This window comes from Lissotriton vulgaris, chromosome 2_1 (assembly GCF_964263255.1).
Source record: "Lissotriton vulgaris chromosome 2_1, aLisVul1.2, whole genome shotgun sequence".
NCBI lineage: Eukaryota > Metazoa > Chordata > Amphibia > Caudata > Salamandridae > Lissotriton > Lissotriton vulgaris.
The window spans coordinates 1,235,840,448-1,235,865,822 of NC_141687.1; the positions used below are offsets into that span (position 1 = coordinate 1,235,840,448).

Consider the following 25,375-nt stretch of genomic DNA (forward strand, 5'->3'; position numbering starts at 1 on the left):
CTAGTACGTGGGTGGACCACATTGATTCTGTTTCATGCATACCTGGAACCTTTATCCTTCAGGAAATGCAAACCAGCATCAATTTATTGCAGAGGGATGTGACGCTTCCCTCCACAAACAAGACTCAATATAGGGCCTTGTCAGCACTAGTCTGGGATGGTAGGAGTGGCTAGGTCCCAAACTCTACATGATGCACAAAGAGCCCAGAAACTGCTGTTAGCATGGTAGGCTGCTAAGTTTTTTTAAAGTCCACACACCATCTATTTAACCATTCTTTCTTTTGTACTTCCTTCCAGCCCACTTTCCTCCCATACTAAACAAGGCTTATTACTAAATATATAATTACACACAGGCCATTCTAATATTTCAAAGCACTTTATTACTGTTACTAAGCATTTGTATTTGGTGTGTAGGATCCAAATCCTCGACCATGTCCGAACGGAACATACAGTGACCGTCGGGGAATGGGCAACGTTGAGGAATGTGAACTGTGCCCCACAGGAAAATACTGCTACGTGGAGGGGTCACAATCTGCAGGAATAACACAACCAGTAAGTAATGGTGTCCTTATTTTCTTTCATTCTATTTCCTATCCAATCAATGAGGTTGCCCTTTCTCAATAGCATTGATCCTCGATCACTAACATCATGCCTTCATTAAGTGTCATAGGAACTGTTTATCAAAGTCACAACTCCACAACTTTCCCTACGATACTGCTTCTCCAAACCCAAGAAGGGTACCCACAATGCCAGATTACCCTGCACAGTATCACATCTACTAAACTACTTGCTCTATAAAAGGTGTACTTTATGCTAAAGTATATGTCAGAATTTGTTTGCTGATATGTAACCTTCATATATACACTCTTAGACTGATGATTGCCCTGTTGGGTATGCCTGCCCTCGTGGGACTGGATTTCCTCGGTCCTTCCCCTGTCAGCCTGGAACTCACTGGACAGAAACCCCAAAAGAAGGTGGAACATCTTGCATTCCATGTCCAAAGGGATATTACTGTGACTCTACTTCAATGGTGGAACCTCGACTTTGCCCAGCTGTAAGTTATTTTATTGATCATTTCGAATTACAATTCATATCTGACTAAAAAGTAATGAGGTCTATCCTCAAAGGTATGTTTGACTGTAAACATAAGTTGATGACCAACTTTACCTCAGACCTCAATTAGTCCTGCCAGGAATTCACTTGCACCACTGTAAATTTATATGTCACTAGGGATGTAATATGTGAAGTCAATTGAGTGAAATTCTTTTTTTTAATGTGAACTAATATCTTACTATGAAACTTCTAAGACTAGCCCCTCACCACGCAATACATTTGACTGGGTGCAGTGAGGGTTGCCTGCAGTGTCTGGTATGTGGCCAGCCCCTGCACCCAACCCACCATTGAAGGCCCACTCCCCTGTGTACTTGTGTGGCGGGGGAATGACAGCCGGGCCGGTCCTGTGGCCACGCTCTGCATCCAACCCCCGTAGGCAGTCAAGACCCCATTAGCAAGCAACCACCCATAGAACCCCACGCTCTCCCTCATAGGAGCACTTTGTTTCGCAATGACTCCCATGTGAGTCCTGCAAGACCACACAGGGTTGGTGGGGAGCGCGCTTGGACTCTTCCAGAAGCTGTCAATATCTGGAATAAGAGTGCCACATATCTGACTGGCTCACGTTTGGTTTTCATTTGAGCACCGGGAGGCCCACTGAGACCCCCTTTAAGGTTCCTATTACCTCCTTTCTTTTTAAGCCCTTGCAACCAATAAGATCACTCTGTTTTTTAAATACACTTTACCCAGATTTCTCTTTTTTATAAATCTTATTTTCTCAAAAACAACTGATCGCATTTACATCCAATCACAAAAAGCATGCCTTTTGACTAAAGATACAGCTTTCAGACCATGTTGGTGCAATTCTGTTTAGCTGTCTTTTCTGTATAATTTTCAAATTTTTCTATGGAAAAATCACAGGGAAAGAAAGTATTTTGGGACCTTTTTCCCCTACCTCATTTAACATACCACTCCAAAACTTTCCAGGAAAGTGCTGAGGTAGATTAATGTTTTGGGGGGGAAGATTTGCTAACATTTGTCAAACAACAGCAAAGTTCTTAGCAAAACAAAAAACACTCTCCCCATACAAATTCTGACCTATTTATAATAAAACAGTAGTAACTGCCACTGTGTTGTGTGTGTTTGTGGGGTGTGTGGGGGGGGTGCTCGTGTGTGTGTACATGCGTGCCCAAGTGCTAAACAATTGTGCAGGAAAGATTTTAGTGCTGGACAGTAGAAAAACCTAATCACTTACCTACCACTGGTTCTGGTCAAATTAATTTCTAAGAATAAAATGAGATTATACATTTGAAGATTTTATGGATAACATTAATTTTTTTTAGGCCGATCGCTCTATCTTAAGCTCCAAGTGGGTCCTCTTGCATTAGCATCATTTACAAATACTTGGTTGAATGCGAATCGATTAAGCAAGCTGAGCCCAGTATGCCGGCAGTCTGATGAGACAGAAAGGCATTTTTTATTCTTTTAAGATGGGTAAAAATAATAAGATCCAAATGGGTCAAACCATTGTGCCGAATATTGGTATAAGGATCTATATTGAAGCTTCAAGAAACTGTTATTATGATACTAGTCCTTGTATGGTGTTCGGGATTTCGAAACACCTGACGGCCACTTGGCAATTGAGAACAAAGGTGCTGAAATGCTTACTTACTGCTGTTATTCATGTAAGGGGCATGTTTCCTACAAATTCAGTATTAACAGTTCAGATTGATTTTATTATCTGGTCTTACTTTCGTCCTATTGTATTATATATCTTGAGTGATTTTGAATTATTTAATTGCAGGTTCCGGACATTTTATATCTATGGGCCATAAGAGAAGAATTATTATTTTTAGATTGATGTGGCCGGGGTATTCAACATGGCTGACCCCTTTTTAACCTAGTTTTAGGTTTCTATGGAGGTTTATGTTGATAGTGGCATTTGCTCCCCTATCGAACTCTCCCCAGGCTCAATTGGTTGTTTATTGTTTAGCAAAATGATTATACAATGTGCTTGCCAGTTTTATGTATTATAATGTATTTATTGCATTTGCACTTTTATGGTCACTTGAACGAAATAGAGTATTTTGATGATGATGAGTTGCTGAAACATTCTTAGGGGCAGATTTATGTTAACTGGCGCATTCCCAGGGATGCGCCAGTTAACATGCGCCACAGTGCGCCACAGCTCCGCCAGCCATGGTGCGCTGCATTTATAATGCGGCGCACCATGGTGCAAAAACGGCACAGATGCGTGACGCATCTGTGCCGGAAATGTGGCGCATTGCTGGAGTTGCATCGCAAGCGCGACGCAGCTCCAGCAAGGCTCGGGGGTGCCCCATTCTACTAATGCTGCGTCAAGACCTACGCCTGCTTCAAGCAGGCGCAGGCTTTTGACGCAACATTGGCTTAAAAGTGACTGAGTGAAATCTCATAGATTTCACTCAGCCACTTTTGCGAGGCGCACCTGCCCCGGAACGCCCACCCTGCACCGGAACGCCCACAAGCGGCGCAGGGCTTTACAACGTGACGCATCTGCCTAGATGCGTCACGTTGTAAATCGTTCGTAGGAATGCGCCACGTTTACGCCGCCTTGCGTGACGCAACAGCGGCGTAAACGTGGCGCAAGGGCCTCATAAATCTGCCCCTTAGTTTGCAGCAGTAACTCCACAGTGAGACAGAGTAGCAAACGTATGGACGCTTGTGACATAGGATTTACTATTCTTTACTCTGAGTTTTGGTCACTTATGATACTTGCAGTTGTGAGAAATGTTTTTAAACTGCATTAAGAATGTTATGTGAGACAAATTAGTCAAAGTTTTAATAATTGTTAAATAGGATTGACTCATTTAACTCTGACTGTTTATTACGGAACAGGTGAGACTGTTTATTGTGGAAATTATGTATTTATTTAGGGTTGTCAATGGATTGCTGATTATCTAATCTGACAAATTAAATTAAATCACATGATATTTCTTGTGGTTTGTATATTGAACAACGGCAGACTACTGTTTAGTTATAGTTAAGTTAGAGTTTCATGGGAACAACATTTTTCTTTGGCTAATAATGTATACCCATATGGGACTGTACTCAAGTGACGCTGGGGAAGGTGGGCCGCGGATACAATATAACAAAAGGCATGCACTTCCTCCGCTGTTGATGCAAAAATATTTTACCAAGATGCTATTAATAACCTAGATACATCTGAATAAAACACCAAAAATCAGATTGGTCTTAAAATGAAGCATTATTCAACAATATACACACAGGAGTTTGTTCAAACATATTTTTTTTTAATTAAATTGGACATTGCATTATCCTATGGTACTTTCCCATTACCCTAAACCATTTTTAGGTCATAATAAAACTGCTCAAGAAATATCTTTTAACAAACATAATAAGAATTGTGAACATGTCCCAACAACGATAATCATAACTGTGATAAAAGTGTAGTAATGTCGTACACCATATACGTGTTCACTGTAAGTGAAAGAAATGATTCAGTAAAAAAAAAATACAAATTATTATCTATACATATATCCACTCTATGCCCCAGTCCAGTAATTCATGAAGGCTTGTGGGAGTGTAGATTTCGAATATTCATATGTATTACAACCCCACTGAAAATTTCCAGAGGTCAATATTAGGACCTACCGAAGTATTCTTAGTGGTCATCCCTAGTAATTTAAGTCCATGGGGTGACCTCTTGTGTTAATTGTTTAACAGGTCCTAGTTTTCTTGGCAATAGAGAATCGACGCCTTTCAACCGTTTCCTATCTTGTGGACGTCTTCAGGACGAGGGATGGTGGGCTTATTAGGTTTGTTAAAGGTCCTGAATGTCTTGCCTTAGGTGTCTTAAAGCTTTGCTGTTCACTTGTACACTGGTGAAGTTCTTTCAATGCGTGCAATGATATCAGAAGTGTTTTTGCAAAAGGGACGGTCCGAAGTGGGCCGGTAAATCCTATGCTCTATTGCGGTGTACTACAAGGTGCTTTACGTTGTATTAGCAAATGGGAGAGGTTATGACTCCAAATGCGAGTGCTCCTTAACACATCATTGGCTAAGGCACCCCAGCATTTACAGCAACTGAGCACAGGATTTACCCACCCTGCTCCCTCTTTCCCTCTGGCAAATACACTTCTGGGGCCGTATTATGCATGTGATTTTTTGTGCCCGGTGCACCTTTTAAAAGGTGCGCCAGGCGCAAACAATCACAATGTGTCCCATTATGATGTATGCGTTGGCTGCCAGGGTAGCCGCAAACTTGCGCTGTCTGAGGGGGGTGGGGGGTAGGGTTGCCGCTCCGTGTTTTCACTGTGCAGGTGGCACCTGCTCACTTGTACAGGGAAATAGAGATCCCCTTGCAGGCGGGTGCAGTCAGTGACGGCCCCCACCTGCAAAGGGATGTCTGGGGGTACATGGGACCCCCTTTACGCCCTGCAAAGGGCTGCTGTCAGGAGGCGCACTGACAGAGCGCCACCTTTTAAATGGCGCACTGTCAGTGCACCTCCTGAGAGCTTCTTTGACTCTGCGCCCGCATCTGTAATATGCCGCGGGCGCAGAGTGAAATAAATCCTCTCATTTGCATAGGACACGTGTGAGAAGTTGGCCTGGTATATGATGATCACTATTCTAGTGAGCACCTTGCACCAGTCCAAATGACCCTTATGGTGATTGGTTGTAAGTCAACCTTATAGACCAGCTATCCTAGGGGTAGCATGGACAAAAGGAGTCTTAGGCTGAACTCAAGAGGGCATGTGAAGCCAGCTGTTTTACCATATGCAATCCTTTTAAATACCAAGTGAAAGGACACCACACAAGTTATATATTACAAAATATAGGTATTTATTTCTGGAATATTCCCCTATACTCTTTATGAGCACAGAAGCACAAGCGTTAAACAAAGAACACAGTATAACATACAATAAGCTGCACAATTATGGATCGGCCGGGTGGCCACTCAAACCATATATTAAAAAAGTGGTATAAGTACCACGTCACGAATAGTGAACAGGCTTAGGGCCTTGGAAATCGCTGGGCCTACACTAGACTAACAAAGGTTAGGACATAGGAGGCCCACAGGATGCGGATGCAGTGTCTATAGGCAACCGCGTTTACCATACAAGCCAATGGTGCGTAAAAATCAGAAAGTTTTAGGTTTAGGAGACTTCCGACTGGACTTGAACTTAGCCACTTGAAACTAAGACACTAGAGGTGTAAACCACTACAGGAGCACTGGAGTTATATCGTTACCTCACCCACAGGAAGCGGGTGCATAGGTGCCAAAGTGTGTCGGGTTTCGTCGTGGAGTTCTATGGAGCCTGGAGATGAAGAGGCTGCAGGCGACCAGGAGAGAAGAGTCCGGTTGGATCCAAGGGTGGATCGAAGATGTAGAGTACCTGAAAGCAGAGGGGACAGAGTCTAGGTCACTAGCCAGTGACCAGGATGGAACCAGGATGGAACCAGGCAATGTCGGGTTGCAATCAGGTGCTGTTGAGTAGATTGTCTCCACTGCCACGTTGACCAGGAAGTATCGACGACAACCAGGAGTTGAACACAGGCTGTCCCACAAAGGCTCTCGCTGTTGGCGGTGTCGGTTCTCAAATCAAAGTCACCAAGACTTGGCAAATGCAACCCACGCAGGACTGAAAGATGTCTTCTGGATTGGACCAGGAAGGTCAGATCGGTAGCTCCTTTTCAGGGGAGCTGGGGCCCGTCTGGAGCAACCAGACCAGCAGTGTAGTTAAGATGGATCGTCGTCAAAGAGGCCACTAGCCAACGGGCAAGTCACCGGACAATGCATGGAGCAGGAAAAGTGCAAAAGGGCCCCACGCAGCACTCGGTGAGTGTGGAGAGGTGATCTTTGGAGCACAGGCTGCTCAGGGCTGGGGCTTCTCAAACCCCAAAGCTCAGCATCAAGGGAGCCTCGGAAGCTGCACAGGAAGCACTTTGTTGACTTTTCAAGATGGCCGGTCCCACGTCTCACGTCGCCTCCACGGGTCTAAGCTTTGCTAGGACTGTGGATCAGACTGTTGGGAGTCTGGGAGTCTAGGTCTTGTTGGTCTTTGTTTTCGAGCTCCGGCAGGAGCAATGGCAAAGAAAGTCTCAATGCGCTGATGATGCCTGCTTGCACAGGGTGGCCACTCCTTGACCACAAGGGAGATTCTTCAGTCTTCTACGTTGAGTAGTGTTGGACCTGGGCCTCTTGGCAGGGTCATCCCTAAACTTTTTGCCTTCCTCCAATACTCTCTCTGACCTATTTTGTTTGGTTTAATGACTCTGGGCACTTTACCACTGCTGACCAGTGCTAAAGTGCATATGCTCTCCCTACTGTAAATTGTACATGTGATTGATGTCCATGATTTGTGCATTGGATTTACTGTTAGTCCCTAGTAAAGTGCACTAGGAGTGCCAGGGCTTGTGAATGCCAATACTGCTAGTGGGCCTGCAGCGCTGGTTGCGCCACCCACCGAAGCAGCCGTAAAGATGTGTCTGGGAACTGCGACCGCAGAACCCGCGTGCGGTCTCGTACTGTCACGCCAGCTGGGCAAGTGCACCCACTTGCCAGCCCCGAACCTTCCCTTGACTACATATTAGTCACCCCTATGGTAGGCCTGCGGGCAGGGTGCGTTGTAGGTGTAAGGTAGGACAAGCCCTGATGTGTGTGGCATGTCCTAGTAGTGACTTACCACCAAAACCGTATTTCACTATTGAAGGCTACCTGCTCCATTAGGCCAGACTGAGCTGCTGGAATTATTACACCCTATAATCCCAGCAGGCTCAAGGAGCATGGTAGCGAGTCATGTTTAGTATGCCTGAACTCAGGATGATAAAAATATTTCTTTTAGTAAAGTTTATTTTAGTATCCTGGGTTTGCAAATGCTACTTTTAGAAAGTTAGCATTTGCTTGCCTAACCATTTCAGCCGCCTCTGCTGGTATGTGTATCTGACTGTCTGGGACGTGTGAGTGACAGGGCTGGGGGGGATGACAGGTGGTGAATGCGCAGATTTCACCTTAGTGGGAGGTGGGAGTGCCTCTTGACTCGAACTGTAACTGTGCTCTGCCACCACAATGCTGGCTCCACCCTCCTGGGGAGCGACTGATGACTCAGTCGGCACCTGGCCCAGGAAGGGCGAAGCCCCCATCAACAAGGTACTCTGGCCGCCCCTGTCCGCACAATGCTGGCTCCACCTCCTGTGGGGCGTCTGATGCGCCTGCCCCTCACACTGAAAGCAGAAGCCAGAGTACACCCGCCAGGGTACTCAAGGACTGAGAGTGGCTATGCAAAGGCCCCCCTGGCCTGCGAGAACAAAAGAATTGGCCTATAAAAGAAGGAGCCCTGCTCCTTGAAAATTAGATCCTGTTTGGGCCACAGAAGGACTCTGCCCGACGAGAAGGACCGTGAGAGACAAGGAAGGGTGCTGACTCTTGCCTGTGTCTGGTGCCTTGCTGCCGAAGGAGGGGAAGAAGAAAAGACTACGAGAAGACTTTTGCTTTACTTTGTGCCAAACTCTGCTAAAGAGATCTCCAAGGGCTTGCAACTGAACTTGCCCCCTGACCAGCGCCCCAGGACCAGTGGGCGCTACCCCCTGAAAGAAAGCGACTGCGGGTGCTGACCCTCGCTGCAGTACCGACGGAGGAATCTCCTCCAAGGCGACGACATCTACCTGACCACCGTGACCGGGGCCCAAAGCAACAGCGAAAGCAAAGTGAGGACCAGCCGCCGCTGGCCCAAACACCGTGACCGCAACTGCACCGGGAGCCCGAGAGCAAAGTGAAGGAGGACCCGTCCGGTCCAAGCTCTCGAGTGGACTGCGCTACGAACAGCCACTCACCTGCAAAGACGGACAGTTGCCCTGTGAGAATCCGCAAGGTCGGTAACCTGCCCGACAGCCCAGCTGTGAGCGCACAGCTGCACCGGCACTTGGCTGGGTACGTCCTGCACTTGGGGACCGTACTGCCACTTGCCACCACCGCACAGCCGCCGCCGCCAGGGTCGGAGCGGACGACGAGGAGAGGACCCTGCCGCCACAGAACACCGCTGCCCCGGATGACCCGTGAAACGCTCGGCTGAGAGCCGCAACGAACAGCGACCCCGGGAAGGCAACGCGACGTGGGACAGATCCCCTGAGAGCCGCCTGCTCCACAAGAACTTTGTTGACATCGGCCTGAGGGCCCTAAGAGAACGCTTAAACTGCTAGAAAGAACTGTGGTAACTTGAACTGAGTAATTTGCAACCGTTATCGTAAAGTACGTTGACTGTATTCACAAGCCTGCTTAAAATCTATATAAAGATATATATTTTTACAGAATACAGTCTGGTCTCGTTGTGTGGTGGGTTGGTTGTAAAGGTGTACTATTGCAAGTGTTTAACCCTATGTGCCCCAAAGATTAGCCTACGACTGCTTAAGCCACACTACCTAGAGGGTAAGCAGAGGTTGTCTGGAAGGTAACCCTCAGCCCTGACGAGGAAGAGAGAGTCCCTGCTTGTCGCTAGTGTTGCACTGCGCCAACTAGAGCCTCCCCCTTCCTACATTGGACGCAGCGGTGAGGATTTTCGAATTTACACTTGCGATATCTATACCTGAGCTTCTGACCACTACACAAGGATTACGGTCCAGTTACTTAGCCACAGACTTTTTTTTTGATTTATGTTTTGCAAGAAGGATCTCCATGTGTTTTTGAAGTCATGCCTGTGTCAGTGAAAATGGAAAAGGCACCATCCATTTCTTCTATTGACTGTGATTGGGAGAAACTAGAAAACTATACCGGGAAACAGCTCAAGAGCTTCTGCAAAAATTTGAACATTTCCATGACCGGACTCTCCAGAAGGGAGCAGTTCCAAAAGGCGCTGAGGGCCTGGGTCAAGGCAAGGAATGCCCTTGGAAAGGATTTTGAATTTGAGGATGCAGAACAGCAGCTGGAGGGACCCCTAACTCCAGAGTGGAGGGGTGCAACCTCCCCATTGGGTAGTAGTGTTTCTGGCCGAGGTCTGTCGCCAGAGGAGCTGGCGGACAGACAGGCCACCCGAGAACATGAAATGAAGCTGGCAGAATTAAAAATCCAACTGGAACTTGAGACCAAAAGAATGGCCCTGGAAGAAATGAAAATGGAGCTTGCGCATGACTTAAGAATGAGGACACTTGACTTGGAGCTCGAGGGGCTTGAGGCCAGGATGGCTTCAGCCCAGCAACAAGAAATGTGTGTAGCTCAGAGATTGAGCTTTGCTGAGTTGGAGGTGGAGTCCAGCTCAGATGGTGGCAGCAACATTAAGGTATCTAGTGCTGACAGCATAGTGCGCGCACCTAGAGATATGGCACCTGACTTGGAGGGGGTCAACTTACATCAGGAGGTTCAAGGGTATGAGGTAGCTCCAGTAGTGCGCAGCGACCCTGAAGAGAATAGGGTGACTGGCGTAGGAGTTCATGGTCCAAGTGGTGGGAGGGATTCCCCCATGGTTGAGGTCCTGGTGGGTGAGTGTAAGGACCGCCCAGAAGAGTGTGGGTTGTGTGACAGAGACAGTCCGCTACTGTCTGGCCAGTCTCAGAAGGATGATGTGGAGTATGTGTGTGAGGCGCTGGATGGTGAGGTGAAGGATAGTTTGGTTAACCCTGCTAGGGGGCTGTGTAATCCAATTGTGGGAGAGCATACTTTAAGTCCCAGTTTTCCAGAGCTATGCCAACACCTGTTTGAGAGTGAGTTCTCTGACCCCAGGGAGCACACATAGGAGGCAGACCTTGTGGTGGATTCCAGTGGGTCTGGAGAGGCATTGGGGTGCGATCCTGTGGGGAGTGGCTCAGGTATCTTCCAGCCCAGAGTGGTGGAAGTGGCGCAGAGTAGCCCAGCTAGGTCCTGTAGTAGTGAGAGGGGTGTAGGGCCTCACGTCCTGTCCTTGAGGGGAAGGAGTGAGAATGGGTTTTGTCCCGGTAGTGCCCAACCTCAGTCTCAGAGCCTGGATGGTTCTTTAAGGGAACACCAGGTGGGGAGCCTAGGCTGTCCGGATGAGTCACCCGCTGAGGGGGATCCCCCAGTGGCTAGAGAACGTGGAGGCTCTGTAAACAGAGCTCCAGTAGTTCTGGTGTCTGGCAGTACCACTCCAGTTGGGAGAGTGCAGAAGTCCAGAAGGAGGGGCGAGAGGGGGAAGGAGTCCCCAGTGGAAGAACCAGTGGGTCAGGGGCCAGCCAGCAGGGCTGCGTCCCCAGTGAATGACCATGGGGACACCACTTCTGTCCTGGGGGATCATCCCACACTGTCAGATGGACAGGGGTTGGGAGATCTGCGCCAGGCAGACTGTCGCACAGCACATGAGCTATGTGCCACCCTCAGGGGGGGCATGCATGCTCCCCGGGAAGTCCTGGTGCGCCAGGCAAGAGTTCAACTGCAGGGTTGGGTCCCTGAGTTGGAGAGCCAGGTTCAGGTGTTGTCTGACCTGGAGGGCAGGACCACTGTAATCAGTGTCCTGGCCCATTCCACTTCTAGGGGTATCACTCCAGTTGGGAGTGGGCAGTACTCTGGAAGGGGGTGCAGAGGGAGGAAGTCCTCGCCTCTGACCCCGGTTCAACTAGAGGGTCTAGACCCTAGGTTTAAGGGCCAGGTGCAGGGTGTCCCCCCTGACCTGGTGCCCCAGTTGCAGGATAGCACCCCTGAACTGGTGGGCGAATTGTGCAGATCACCTGCCACAGGTGCCCTGACAATTCTGGAAGGGGGTACCACTCCAGGTGGGAGGGTACAGAGCCCCAAGGAGGAGGACCGGGAGTGGGAGAGCCCACCCCAGTGTTTGGTCCAGCCGCCAGGTACAGGCCTGGGGCTGGTGGGTCAGTGCCAGGATGTCACACCTGACCTGACAGGAGAGAGAGTGGACAAAGGGTGCCAAGCACCTGGGGCTACTGCCCCCCGCTCTTTAAGGCCACAGAGGTTTGAGAGCCCTGAGAGGCATAAGGCCTGGGTCTCATTCCTGACTACTGTCAGTGGCCACTGTGATTTGATGACTGTCTGTTGGGACACACCTGGGAGCGAATTAAGACTAGGTGCTGCCAAGGTGGTGTCCACAGAGGAAGAGAAGGGTGCCCCATGGAGTAGCTGGGTGGACCCTGAGAGTATGTACAGAGGATTTACAATAGGTTCTGGTTGGCGTAGAACTGGAATGTGCCCCTGCTGTTGCGGGCCAGGTCCATGTTCTATCGCCCCAAGCAGGGAAGCCCATCACAGTGGTGATTGGTCTACCCTGCGTTTTGGCTGGAAGGGGGTTGTGTTGGACCTGGGCCTCTTGGCAGGGTCATCCCTAAACTTTTTGCCTTCCTCCAATACTCTCTCTGACCTATTTTGTTTGGTTTAATGACTCTGGGCACTTTACCACTGCTGACCAGTGCTAAAGTGCATATGCTCTCCCTACTGTAAATTGTACATGTGATTGATGTCCATGATTGGTGCATTGGATTTACTGTTAGTCCCTAGTAAAGTGCACTAGGAGTGCCAGGGCTTGTGAATGCCAATACTGCTAGTGGGCCTGCAGCGCTGGTTGCGCCACCCACCGAAGCAGCCGTAAAGATGTGTCTGGGAACTGCGACCGCAGAACCCGCGCGCGGTCTCGTACTGTCACGCCAGCTGGGCAAGTGCACCCACTTGCCAGCCCGAACCTTCCCTTGACTACATATTAGTCACCCCTATGGTAGGCCTGCGGGCAGGGTGCGTTGTAGGTGTAAGGTAGGACAAGCCCTGATGTGTGTGGCATGTCCTAGTAGTGACTTACCACCAAAACCGTATTTCACTATTGAAGGCTACCTGCTCCATTAGGCCAGACTGAGCTGCTGGAATTATTACACCCTATAATCCCAGCAGGCTCAAGGAGCATGGTAGCGAGTCATGTTTAGTATGCCTGAACTCAGGATGATAAAATATTTCTTTTAGTAAAGTTTATTTTAGTATCCTGGGTTTGCAAATGCTACTTTTAGAAAGTTAGCATTTGCTTGCCTAACCATTTCAGCCGCCTCTGCTGGTATGTGTATCTGACTGTCTGGGACGTGTGAGTGACAGGGCTGGGGGGGATGACAGGTGGTGAATGCGCAGATTTCACCTTAGTGGGAGGTGGGAGTGCCTCTTGACTCGAACTGTAACTGTGCTCTGCCACCACAATGCTGGCTCCACCCTCCTGGGGAGCGACTGATGACTCAGTCGGCACCTGGCCCAGGAAGGGCGAAGCCCCCATCAACAAGGTACTCTGGCCGCCCCTGTCCGCACAATGCTGGCTCCACCTCCTGTGGGGCGTCTGATGCGCCTGCCCCTCACACTGAAAGCAGAAGCCAGAGTACACCCGCCAGGGTACTCAAGGACTGAGAGTGGCTATGCAAAGGCCCCCCTGGCCTGCGAGAACAAAAGAATTGGCCTATAAAAGAAGGAGCCCTGCTCCTTGAAAATTAGATCCTGTTTGGGCCACAGAAGGACTCTGCCCGACGAGAAGGACCGTGAGAGACAAGGAAGGGTGCTGACTCTTGCCTGTGTCTGGTGCCTTGCTGCCGAAGGAGGGGAAGAAGAAAAGACTACGAGAAGACTTTTGCTTTACTTTGTGCCAAACTCTGCTAAAGAGATCTCCAAGGGCTTGCAACTGAACTTGCCCCCTGACCAGCGCATCAGGACCAGTGGGCGCTACCCCCTGAAAGAAAGCGACTGCGGGTGCTGACCCTCGCTGCAGTACCGACGGAGGAATCTCCTCCAAGGCGACGACATCTACCTGACCACCGTGACCGGGGCCCAAAGCAACAGCAAAAGCAAAGTGAGGACCAGCCGCCGCTGGCCCGAACACCGTGACCGCAACTGCACCGGGAGCCCGAGAGCAAAGCGAAGGAGGACCCGTCCGGTCCAAGCTCTCGAGTGGACTGCGCTACGAACAGCCACTCACCTGCAAAGACGGACAGTTGCCCTGTGAGAATCCGCAAGGTCGGTAACCTGCCCGACAGCCCAGCTGTGAGCGCACAGCTGCACCGGCACTTGGCTGGGTACGTCCTGCACTTGGGGACCGTACTGCCACTTGCCACCACCGCACAGCCGCCGCCGCCAGGGTCGGAGCGGACGACGAGGAGAGGACCCTGCCGCCACAGAACACCGCTGCCCCGGATGACCCGTGAAACGCTCGGCTGAGAGCCGCAACGAACAGCGACCCCGGGAAGGCAACGCGACGTGGGACAGATCCCCTGAGAGCCGCCTGCTCCACAAGAACTTTGTTGACATCGGTCTGAGGGCCCTAAGAGAACGCTTAAACTGCTAGAAAGAACTGTGGTAACCTGAACTGAGTAATTTGCAACCGTTATCGTAAAGTACGTTGACTGTATTCACAAGCCTGCTTAAAATCTATATAAAGATATATATTTTTACAGAATACAGTCTGGTATCGTTGTGTGGTGGGTTGGTTGTAAAGGTGTACTATTGCAAGTGTTTAACCCTATGTGCCCCAAAGATTAGCCTACGACTGCTTAAGCCACACTACCTAGAGGGTAAGCAGAGGTTGTCTGGAAGGTAACCCTCAGCCCTGACGAGGAAGAGAGAGTCCCTGCTTGTCGCTAGTGTTGCACTGCGCCAACTAGAGCCTCCCCCTTCCTACAAGTAGGATGTCGAAGGGTCCAGAGTTTCATTTCAAAGTTTCAGTCAGGATGATCTGCTTTACATTGGCACAGCTCCTACCTGAATTCCAAATCAAGGGGCTGAATCACCTGCTAGATGATTCAGAAAAGGAGGTGGTGATGAACAGAGTGTCTGAATTAAGCAGACCACTCTTACCCAGTCCAAAGATCAGGGCTTGATCCATCACCGTTTTTTAGCTCACTGCACCATCCCAGCTCAGAACTTGGCTATATGCAAATTAGTCTGACCCTGGCCCAGTGCATCATGGGAACAGGGCAGACCAAACTACCAAACCAATTCTTATACTGGGAAGGAAACAAGCTTCCGGGGACCGGTTTCTGGCATTTCAGCCGTCTTCGGCCCGGCTTGCTTGAATCCTGATGGTGCAATGAGCAAGGGACTCATATCTGAGTATACCCTTCCACGCTTATGGTGGACAAAAATGATTCAGAAAAGGGGGTGGTGATGAACAGAGTGTCTGAATTAAGCCGACCACTCTTACCCAGTCCAAAGTTCAGGGCTTGATCCATCACCGTTTTTTAGCTCACTGCACCATCCCAGCTCAGAACTTGGCTATATGCAAATTAGTCTGACCCTGGCCCAGTGCATCATGGGAACAGGGCAGACCAAACTACCAAGCCAATCCTTATACTGGGAAGGAAACAAGCTTCCGGGGACCGGTTTCTGGCATTTCAGCCGTCTTCGGCCCGGCTTGCTTGAATCCTGATGGTGCAATGAGCAAGGGACTCACATCTGAGTATACCCTTCCACGCTATGGTGGACAAAAATGATTCAGAAAAGGGGGTGGTGATGAACAGAGTGTCTGAATTAAGCAGACCACTCTTACCTAGTCCAAAGATCAGGGCTTGATCCATCACCGTTTTTTAGCTCACTGCACCATCCCAGCTCAGAACTTGGCTATATGCAAATTAGTCTGACCCTGGCCCAGTGCATCATGGGAACAGGGCAGACCAAACTACCAAGCCAATTCTTATACTGGGAAGGAAACAAGCTTCCGGGGACCGGTTTATGGCATTTCAGCCGTCTTCAGCCCGGCTTGCTTGAATCCTGATGGTGCAATGAGCAAGGGACTCACATCTGAGTATACCCTTACAGGCTTATGGTGGACAAAAATGATTCAGAAAAGGGGGTGGTGATGAACAGAGTGTCTGAATTAAGCAGACCACTCTTACCCAGTCCAAAGATCAGGGCTTGATCCATCACCGTTTTTTAGCTCACTGCACCATCCCAGCTCAGAACTTGGCTATATGCAAATTAGTCTGACCCTGGCCCAGTGCATCATGGGAACAGGGCAGACCAAACTACCAAGCCAATTCTTATACTGGGAAGGAACAAGCTTCCGGGGACCGGTTTCTGGCATTTCAGCCGTCTTCGGCCCGGCTTGCTTGAATCCTGATGGTGCAATGAGCAAGGGACTCACATCTGAGGTAACCCTTCCACGCTTATGGTGGACAAAAATGATTCAGAAAAGGGGGTGGTGATGACCTGCTAGGTCCCTCCTATGGGTGGGACCCAGGAAGGGGGTGGTTACACCCCTTTCCCTTTGTCCAGTTTCGTGCCAGAGCTGGGGCTGGAGTGCCCCAGCACCGGTTTGAACTGGGCTATGCATGGGACGCCTTGTGCGCCCCAGGCAGTGTCTAGTTTCATTCAGCCCTCCCTGCCCCAATCCACTATCTTCTGTCTGGGGTGGTGTAACACCTCCCTGTGACAGGACACCATTTGTCCAGGCCTCCCCAGCCGGAGTTTCGGTCAGCAGCAGGAGGCCAGACTTGTGCCTGTGGCAGCAGCATCCATTTTGTGATGCTGAGGCTCTGGTTAGATTTAACCGCGTTCAAGCAAAGTAACATGTCTTCTCCCTCTAGAAGGGTGGAATGCTACCCCCGTCGCCAGGACTGGCGAGGGGGTAGTATTACAAAGTGTATGACACCTTACACGACATGTTTTGAGAAAGCCAAACCAAAGTTAGCAAGTAACCACGATGATTATAATGCACTTCAGTGTATATGGTATGGCAATGTCCCAGAACAGCTAAGGGACTTGGTTCCGAAAGCTGCAGACAGCCTCAGCTCATGCTAGAGCGCCATCTCACATAAAACCAAGCACTCTGCCTCCAGGATTGTTAAGGCCTGCCGTAGGAGTGACTTATAGGTATATATGTGTCCAGATATAGGTTTAGATATAGGTATACTATATCTAAGCAAGGGGTGATTACACCACCTTGCCCCAGCTGAGTGATCAGCCAGTTGTGTCAGATTGGATAGCCAGCCAGGGGTCCAATTGGTGATGTACCTAAAGTACATGGTTGTGAATTTAGAGAGAGAACAGCAGGCTGTGGGTCTGATTAGCAGGCCCACAGCCACATTGAGTCAAAAACCAGTGAAGCAAAAAGCAAAAAATGGGGTGACCATAGGAAAGCAGACCCTACTCTCCAACAACACGCCCCTATGCAGATTAAGCAGCACCCTTTGAAGGTAGCGCTGGCACTTTAAATGCGCCAGCGCTATCAGTATTATATAAGGGGATACAAAAGTGTCTGCGCCCTCTTCTATAATACCAAAGTGCCCCTGGGGCAGGCAAAGTGGGCGCAAACGCCAGTTGCGCCCTTGGGACACTTTTTTTAATACGGCCCCAGATATCATAGAAAGTTTTGCATCAATCCATCAAAAAAGGGGCAGTCCAAAACATTGATTTCTCATGCTAATTTACATAGGAAACATCTGTCTCAGCAACAGATAAAAACTGCTGAACGGAATTACACCAAATTTAGCAAATTGTTAGAACTTTAAAGAGAAAGTGGGATTTTTATTATTTGGTGTAAAACTGTTCAGCCGATTTCAGAAATGTGGGGTTTGAGTCATGCTCGGAGTGGTAATAAAGGGGTTAACAAGATAGTGATAGCTGGACAGTTGCTGTGCAGACATGCTCTGAATGGCCACTGTAGATGGGGCTAGTGGCTAGTAATCCTAAATTAATCCTAATTAACCTTTGATTTTTTCATTGAGTACATTTATACCTATGCAGTTTAGTTTATCACCTTCAATGCTACAGGAAATCTTCCTGGGTGCTGAACTCCCTTGAATCCCATTGTTCATGACGAGCTGAGCTCGTCATGAGCATGGAAGGGGTTATTATGCAACAGAAGCCTCTGTTGTTGCATTGTGAGTTTTAAATTTACTCCTTGCTGCATGCCTTGAATATTGGCCCCCAAGGTCCACCTGGATCTTACAAAGCCAGGCTTTGGACAGCAGAAAAATGCCTTCCAATCTGTTCTTCTTAATACTACAATTCACAGTCAATTTTATGGTTGTCAGCGACCAAAGTTGAAGGGTAAAGGAGAGTGAAAACTAGTTAAATGGAAGAAACACATCTCAGTTTCAAATGGGGGGAAATTCTCAAACATTTTGTTCTGGGTTAAAGTGTTCTGGGTTATAAATTCGGGATTTCTTGTGTTATATGGCTGTTAGGGTCATTGTCGGCATTGCTAAGTTAGCATGAGCTCTGCTGCCATGATGCTGCTTTGCGCACGTTACTACATGACTTTATTTTGCAAGACTCTGTTTGTGACTTTCACATGAGAACTCTCTGATTTCTACGTTCTCTGCTTGTTCCTGGAGTTTAGTCTTAACACGATGTACAAGGTCGATAAACATGCCCCTTGTTATCATGTTCTGGTCAGTCCCTAGCAACTAAGCAAATCATGCTAAACACAGCTGCACTGCTGGAAAGACATGCTTTAAAATTACAGGGATGCATGTTGTTCACACACACTTGGAGAGAGACCTTTCCTTGGAGAAGAGCTATGCTGTTCCTATGATGTAAACCTTTCATCTAGGCTCTAAGGTATGAGGTCTGCTGACAAAGCTAAGAGATCTTTCTTTATATAATAAACTTCAACTAACAAAGGGGAGGATGGTTAGGACTTATAGTCCCTTTCTCCACTGTCTGTATATAACAACATCCCCCTTTATATTCTATGGTATTGTAACAATGCTAACTGTTTTAGGTTTATGCATTTTTCTGCTGGCAGTGGCTAAAAACTGTATTATAGAGCACAATAGTTAAAATAAACATTTTAAACTATAAAGTGACTCTGAAAATCCTTATTGTGGACAAGTATGAGCGAGTGAGCGAAAGGGTATGTCTTGCTACCGCAATTCCTGAGAGAGTCCGAGTGTTGTGTTCTGGGTTGTCTAATCATTTGTAGCTTTGTGAATATGTAGGAAAAAGAATGAGGCACGATAGCTAGTCGGTTTTTGGATTTTGGGTACAAAGATGGTAGGAAGGTACAGCCCCTATACACCAGGGTCCTGTTTTCCTGCGCATAATTCTGTGTATGTGCAGAAGCATAGCAACACCTAATTAACCTTCTAGTGCAAAACTTGTTTTGGATTGGAAAGTACCCAAAAGCAATGCAAAGCAATGAGAAACACTGCTTTGCATTTCTTAGCACCAATGGGGAGTTACATGAGTGGGTACATGGGCGTGCCTGTGCAGCCACCCATTTTTTATAATTTTTCTTTTGTCCTCATTAGTGCAATATTATTAGTACGGAGTTGTCGGGGCCCCAATCTCTCTTTAGTTCTTAGACTTCACTGTCATATAACAGAGTGTATGTATCTAGACAGTTCCCCTGTAACGTTTGAAAGAGAGGAGGGTCCCCTTATTTCCATTACTTTGTAGAAGGATTTAATGTGAGGGCCGGGAGCTAGCCATTATGGCTACTCATGCAGGCCTTCTCCTGACTTTCCATTGCTTACACATAATCATTGGACTATTACATAGGTTTATCCGATCCGTACCAACCATTGGGACAATATCCCTCCAAATTATCCTCCAAACAATTTAGCTAAAACCTTGCTGGAAGTTTTCCCAGATGTCCCAGAACTTAAATTTTTTACTAGGGGCTTTTCTTTTATCAAGTTTATATATTCTTAGTATTGATGTTAGCCATTCACTGTGAGTTGGTGGGACCGGACTTGCCCATTTCACACAGATTTCTCTCCTTGCCAGCAGTATTAACAGGAAAAGAAGATTTTCCTGCACTATAGAAAATGTTTCTGGTACATTTGGATTCCTTACCCCAAAGATAAGTAAATCAATACTTACATTTAGATGTCTTCCTAAAACCCCATCAAGTGTCTTACCCACATCATTCAAGAAGCCGTCGAGAAGGGGGCACTGCCGAAACGTGTAAGTCGTCGGCCCTTTCCAATCCGTATTTTGGGCAGACTTTCATTGTCGTCCCAGCGAATTTCGACAGCTTTTTGGGGGTCCAGTAAGCTCTATGAGAAGTGAACAAATGGTTTCTCTTTAGGGCAGCTGATGTTATAATTGTCCAGCATTTGCTCATAGATACTTGCCATTGGTTGTTTAACTCCAGCGTCGGCAGATCTTTCCCCCTTACTCTCTCCGGTATCCGAAATTCTTCTTCCCCTGCAAGGATCAAGGCCCAGTATTAATGTGAAATTTCTTTATGTATAGTATCTTTTTTCAGCATTTCTTTTTCCAGGGTTGAGTTTCCTGCTCTGACTTCTTTTAGGGATTTAGCCCAGCTAGATAGCTGATAGTACTTGAATTTAGCTACTGAGCCATTAGTTTTTGAAAATAGGGTATTCCAATCCAGAACAATGTTTTGAGACATCAGATGTCCCCACTTGGTTATTCCTGCTGATTGTATAGGGTATGCTAGTTTGTCTTTAAGACACTCTGGGGTGCCAGGGGAGTCCCATATGGGGGCCAGATCGCTGTAGTAGGCAATATTTAAAGTACATCTTATGCCAAACCAAGATTTGGCCGCAAACTTCAGCATCTTAAGTTTACATTTTTTTTTTTAATTTAGGGTGTCCAAATTTGTATAAGAAATGGCTGGTTTTATTAGTCATTGTTTGGAAGTACAGCGGATAGTTTTCAAATGTGTTTAGGAGCTTTCTGCTTGATTTAAATTGAAAAGCTCTGCAGTACTCAAAGAGATCAGGGCTTGCGATTCCCCCCTGATCTTTTTTCCTTCTTAGCTTACTCCAGGCAATTCTGGGGTTTTTTGAAGACCAGATAAAACTTGAGATTTCACTCTGGATTTTTTTTATTGATTCTTTTTTTAATTCAAGAGGAATGGCACCAAAGGCAAAAGTAAATTTCGGTAATATTGAAATTTTTATTATGTTCGATTTGCCTAGTAACGTCAAGGGGAGTCCCCCCCACACTTTCAATAACCTTTTGACTTCCTTTTCTATTCTTTGAATGTTGATGTGAGTTACCTTATCTAAGTCTTTGACTAGGTCTATACCAAGGTATCTGATTTTATTCTTACTATGAGGGCTGATGGAATTATCATTCCAGCTCATTGTTTCCGTCTTGTCTTGGTTAATTTGGTAGCCAGAGATACTTCCAAAACTGGTTACGGCCTCTTCAATTGTTCTTAGCGATCCACTAAGGTTGTCTGTAAAAATCATCAGATCGTCTACATAGAGGGCGATCTTTTTAGACCAATCTTGGAAGGAAAAGGGAGATATTGAAGGATCTATTCTGAGATGTTCCGCCATTGGTTCAATGTAAAAGTTGAAAAACAAGGGGGAGAGGGGGCAACCCTGCCTAGTTCCTCTCTTTATCTGTATATTAGTAGTAAGGCTGCCATTAATAAAGATTTGCGCTCTAGGAGAAGTATATATTTTTGTCACCATATTAAGGATATTTGTCCCCAGGTTAAATTTTTTCAGAAGTTCGCTTAAATATACCCAATTGACTCTATTGAACGCTTTTGCGGCGTCGATGGTGATTATTGATAGAGGAAGTTTCTCGTTGGAGGCAATGTCTATGGCGGCAAACAATTCTTGCGTTAGGTCTTGTAATTGTCTTCCGGGTATGAAGCCCTTCTGGTTGTTATTTATTAGTAGCCCCGCTGTTTTCCCCAGTCTCTTCGCCATAATCTGTGTAAAGATCTTATAATCACAGTTCAAGATCGAGATTGGACGGTATGATTCGCATTTTTTTGGGCTATTACCCTGTTTTAGAAGGATGGTAATTGTGGCTTCGTTCCAGGAGTCTGGGAGATCGCATTTTCCAAGAATATTTTATTCAACAGTGTTGTTAAGGGTGAAAGCAATGCCTCTTTTAATTTTGTATACAATTTGTTAGGTAGAGCATCTGTACCAGCTGCTTTGCCTTTCTTGAGGTTTTTTAATACCTCTTCTACTTCCTGAGTCGAGATTTCCGCGTTTAGTTCTTCTCTCAATTCTGGTGGTAAGGTTGGGAGATTTAGGGGGTCCAAGAAGTGTTTAATTTCTTCCATTTTGGGTTTACAATCTTCGTTGTACAGGTCTGACAAAAAAGTGAGGAATTCTTGTTTTATTACAACTTCTTCAGATCCGTTCTCTGCTGGGTTTCTAGGATCAATACAAACAACTTTGTTCCTGGCTTGTTCTGTCTTGGTTTTCCAAGCGAGCATCTTGCCACATCCCTCCCCATATTCATAGTGGGCGAGTTTGCTGGATTCCCATTTTTCTCTAACTTCGTTTTCCAAGATTTCTGCTAAACTTTCTTTTTGACTTGATCTGTCCGCCTCTAATTGCTCTTTATGAGAGGAAGAAGTTGCTGCAGCTATTTGTAGATCCAGGTTTTTGATCTTATCTTGTAAAGTTAATATCGATTGTTTTATACCCTTTGATTTATGAGCCGCTAGACTGAGGATATGTCCCCTAATCACTGCTTTATATGCGTCCCAGGTTGTCTGTATCGAGGTGCCTTCCTTATTGTCCTCAAAGAGGAGCTCGGTCCGTACTTTTAGCTGGTCAATGATCTGAGGGTCTAGGAGGATTGTGCGATCCAATATCCATCTTGTGCTTTCCTTATTAGGTTCCAGTTTCAAGGTGATCAGAACTGCCGAATGATCTGAGAGATGGGCAGGAATATGTTCTACTTTGACTGTTTTTTCGATTTGACCATGATCTAGAAGAAAAAAGTCTATTCTTGATTGGATTCTGAGTTTTTTATTTTTGAAGGTAAAGTTATTCTGTTTGTCCCCCTTTACTTTCCATATATCCACTAAGCACAGATCTCTTTTGTATACCCCCAACCAATCTCTCATTTTTGGCAAAGTTGTTTGTCTTTTAATGGGGAGGCAGTCTGTTTTTGGGTCGAGTATTATGTTAAAGTCTCCGCCTAGGATTACTGGTGAAGAAACCGAGAGTAAATGTGAATACAAAGTTTGCAGCGGGACCGGGTCATCCATGTTTGGACCATAATAACCTGCCACGGTAAGGGCATTGTTCCGTATCCTTACTCTGGCCAGAGCCCATCTCCCCTTTGGGTCAGTTTCTGATGCTTCCACTTTTGCATTCAAAGATTTTTTTAAAAGAATGGCAACGCCTTTGACAACACACTCCTGGTCAGTGCAGATATATGAGTCTACCCAGTACAGTTTTTTCACGATGTCTTCCCACTCTTTTTTTAGTAGGTGTGTTTCCTGGAGGATTATAATCTCACTGTCTACCGTTTTTAAGTATTCTAATATTCTCCTTCTTCTACTCTTGATTCTTAAACCATTAACGTTCCAGGAGATAATTTTGACTTGAGTTTTATCTGTATTCATTTTTATGACTAATTCATTTTGTGTTTACGGGCCTCCGAGTACTCCTTCTGTTTTTTCTGATTGTTGCTGGGGACGTTTTTTTTTTCTTTTTTGCCTAGTTTGCTTTCGTTTCCCGTGCATAATTTTTTCTTTTTTTTGCTTCATTTTTTCTGTAGTGCACAAGTTAAATAGTAGATTAAAAAGTCCCCCCTTCCCTGGAGAAACCTCCCTTTTTCTTCCTTGGTCTTGTTGATAGCCCTCTTTTGAGCTCCGTGCTTTAATAACATTTGAGCAGAGAATACATAGGCGCAATCTATTTCCTCATCTGATCACGTAACTGCTCTAGAAAATTTTCGACTTCCTTAGGGTCTCTTATGTTATGCATTTTATTTCTTCACATTATCCGTAGAGAAGCCGGGAATTTCATCTGGACTGTAGCGCCCAGCGCTTTCAAATCCGGCATCATCTGCCCCAACTCCCACTGCCTGTCTTGTGTAACTTTTGATATATCTGAACGGATCCTGAAGGACCAGTCGTCTTTATTGTATGATCCAGTCTTTATTGCTTCACTTAGGAGTCTTTCTTTGATAGAGTATGTTCGAAAATTGACCAGGATTTTCCTCGGATTCTTCCTTTCCTTACTTTTTCCAAATGGGTCTCTGTGTACCCTCTGAATGTCATCTTCTAGCCCGAGATCTTTGCACCATGGGAAGAACTCCTCTAGAAGTGAGATGATGAACTTTTTAATGTCTGTACCTTCCCTACCTTCCGGAACATTTAGGACTCTAAAGTTATTACGTCTGGAGTGATTTTCCAACGTTTCCAGCTTGTCGGCAAAGATTTTATCTGTTTCTCTCAATGTTCTGATTTCCTTTTGATTGGATTCCACTCTTCTGATTATTGAAACTACTTCAGCCTCTACTGCTGTTACTCTATCTCCTAAGGCGTTTAGTTTGGTGTCTAAGAGTTCACATGCTTCCTGGATCTTGCTTTGGTTTCCTTCTGAGATCTCGAATCTAGATTTAATTTCTTCCATCATTTTTTCTAAGAATATATCGGTGGGGGTTCTTATCAGGCTTGAAGTTTGGTCTGTGGTTGGGGTTTGGGTCTCCGTTTGGGCTAAGCATTGGCCTTGGGTAGTTAGGGCCGCATCTCCTGTTAGAGACATAGTTGGGCCAATTGAGGGTCTGGGTAGATTATGCTCAAGTCCAAGTTCAAAAGACCTTTATTCGAATTTCATAAAATTCATATAAGTACCACAATAAAAACAACAATTCATTTACATTACACATTATTACAAAGATTTCATGTTTAAAATGTAATACAATTCTATTCTATTGAGGCTAATTTCAGGGATTTTCCATCATTTTACTCACTCGTGTTATCAGTCTCAGAAAAGTGCTAGTGCGGAAAATGAATTCATCTGAATCCAGGGAAACCAACATTTTATATGACTCCTTGAGCGAAAGAGGTCTGTGTTTCTTAAAATATGGAGTTAAAAACCATTTAATATATCTTAGGTAAAATTTACAGAAGAATAGGAAGTGCAAATCATCCTGTGAACTAACACCATCGCACGGACAGGGATTATAGTCAGTACTATGTCGATATCCCAATGGGAAAGACAACAGAAATTTCACTGAATCCGCTCTTAAACGAAAGAAAAGTGATCTCTCCCAACTAGTCATGGGTAGGGAGAGATAGGGCGGGAGTGGTTGCCTACACAGTTCATTTCCCAAATATTTTGCGACAGTTGATTTCAATGATTCTCTTCCCATCCGTTCAGAATTATAGAGTGCATACAGTGCATGTTTGACCTCAACATTATCCTTAGGCTCAATCCTGGTGGGGTCTGAAAATAGATTGCCTCTGTCCACGGCGCTCAGTGTTTTGAAAACTCCTGAGAGCCATGGAATCTCCATACCATGATCACAGTTTAAGCAATCTTTTATTATATTTTGTGTGAGGGTAGCTGAATTGTTCCTCCAAACCCTAATCCAGAAAAGTGCTGGTCTGGCTCTGATAAAATCGCTTACATAGGGAAGATTTAATTCATTATGACAAATATAATCAGAGGATGAGATTGGAGCGCCCAATATTTTCCTGCAAAAACGGCTTTCTTCC

At 46.4% G+C, this 25,375-nt stretch overlaps 1 protein-coding gene across 1 annotated transcript in view; it reads left to right on the forward strand.

Annotated features, from left to right (window-relative positions):
• Nucleotides 1-25,375, forward strand: part of LOC147732424 (uncharacterized) — a 2,559,122-nt gene that overhangs the window by 444,958 nt on the left and 2,088,789 nt on the right. Inside the window, exons 15-16 of the mRNA XM_086954262.1 lie at nucleotides 414-551; nucleotides 871-1,053. Of these exons, the coding sequence (XP_086810388.1) occupies nucleotides 414-551; nucleotides 871-1,053 (321 nt within the window). The remainder of the gene's footprint in view (nucleotides 1-413; nucleotides 552-870; nucleotides 1,054-25,375) is intronic.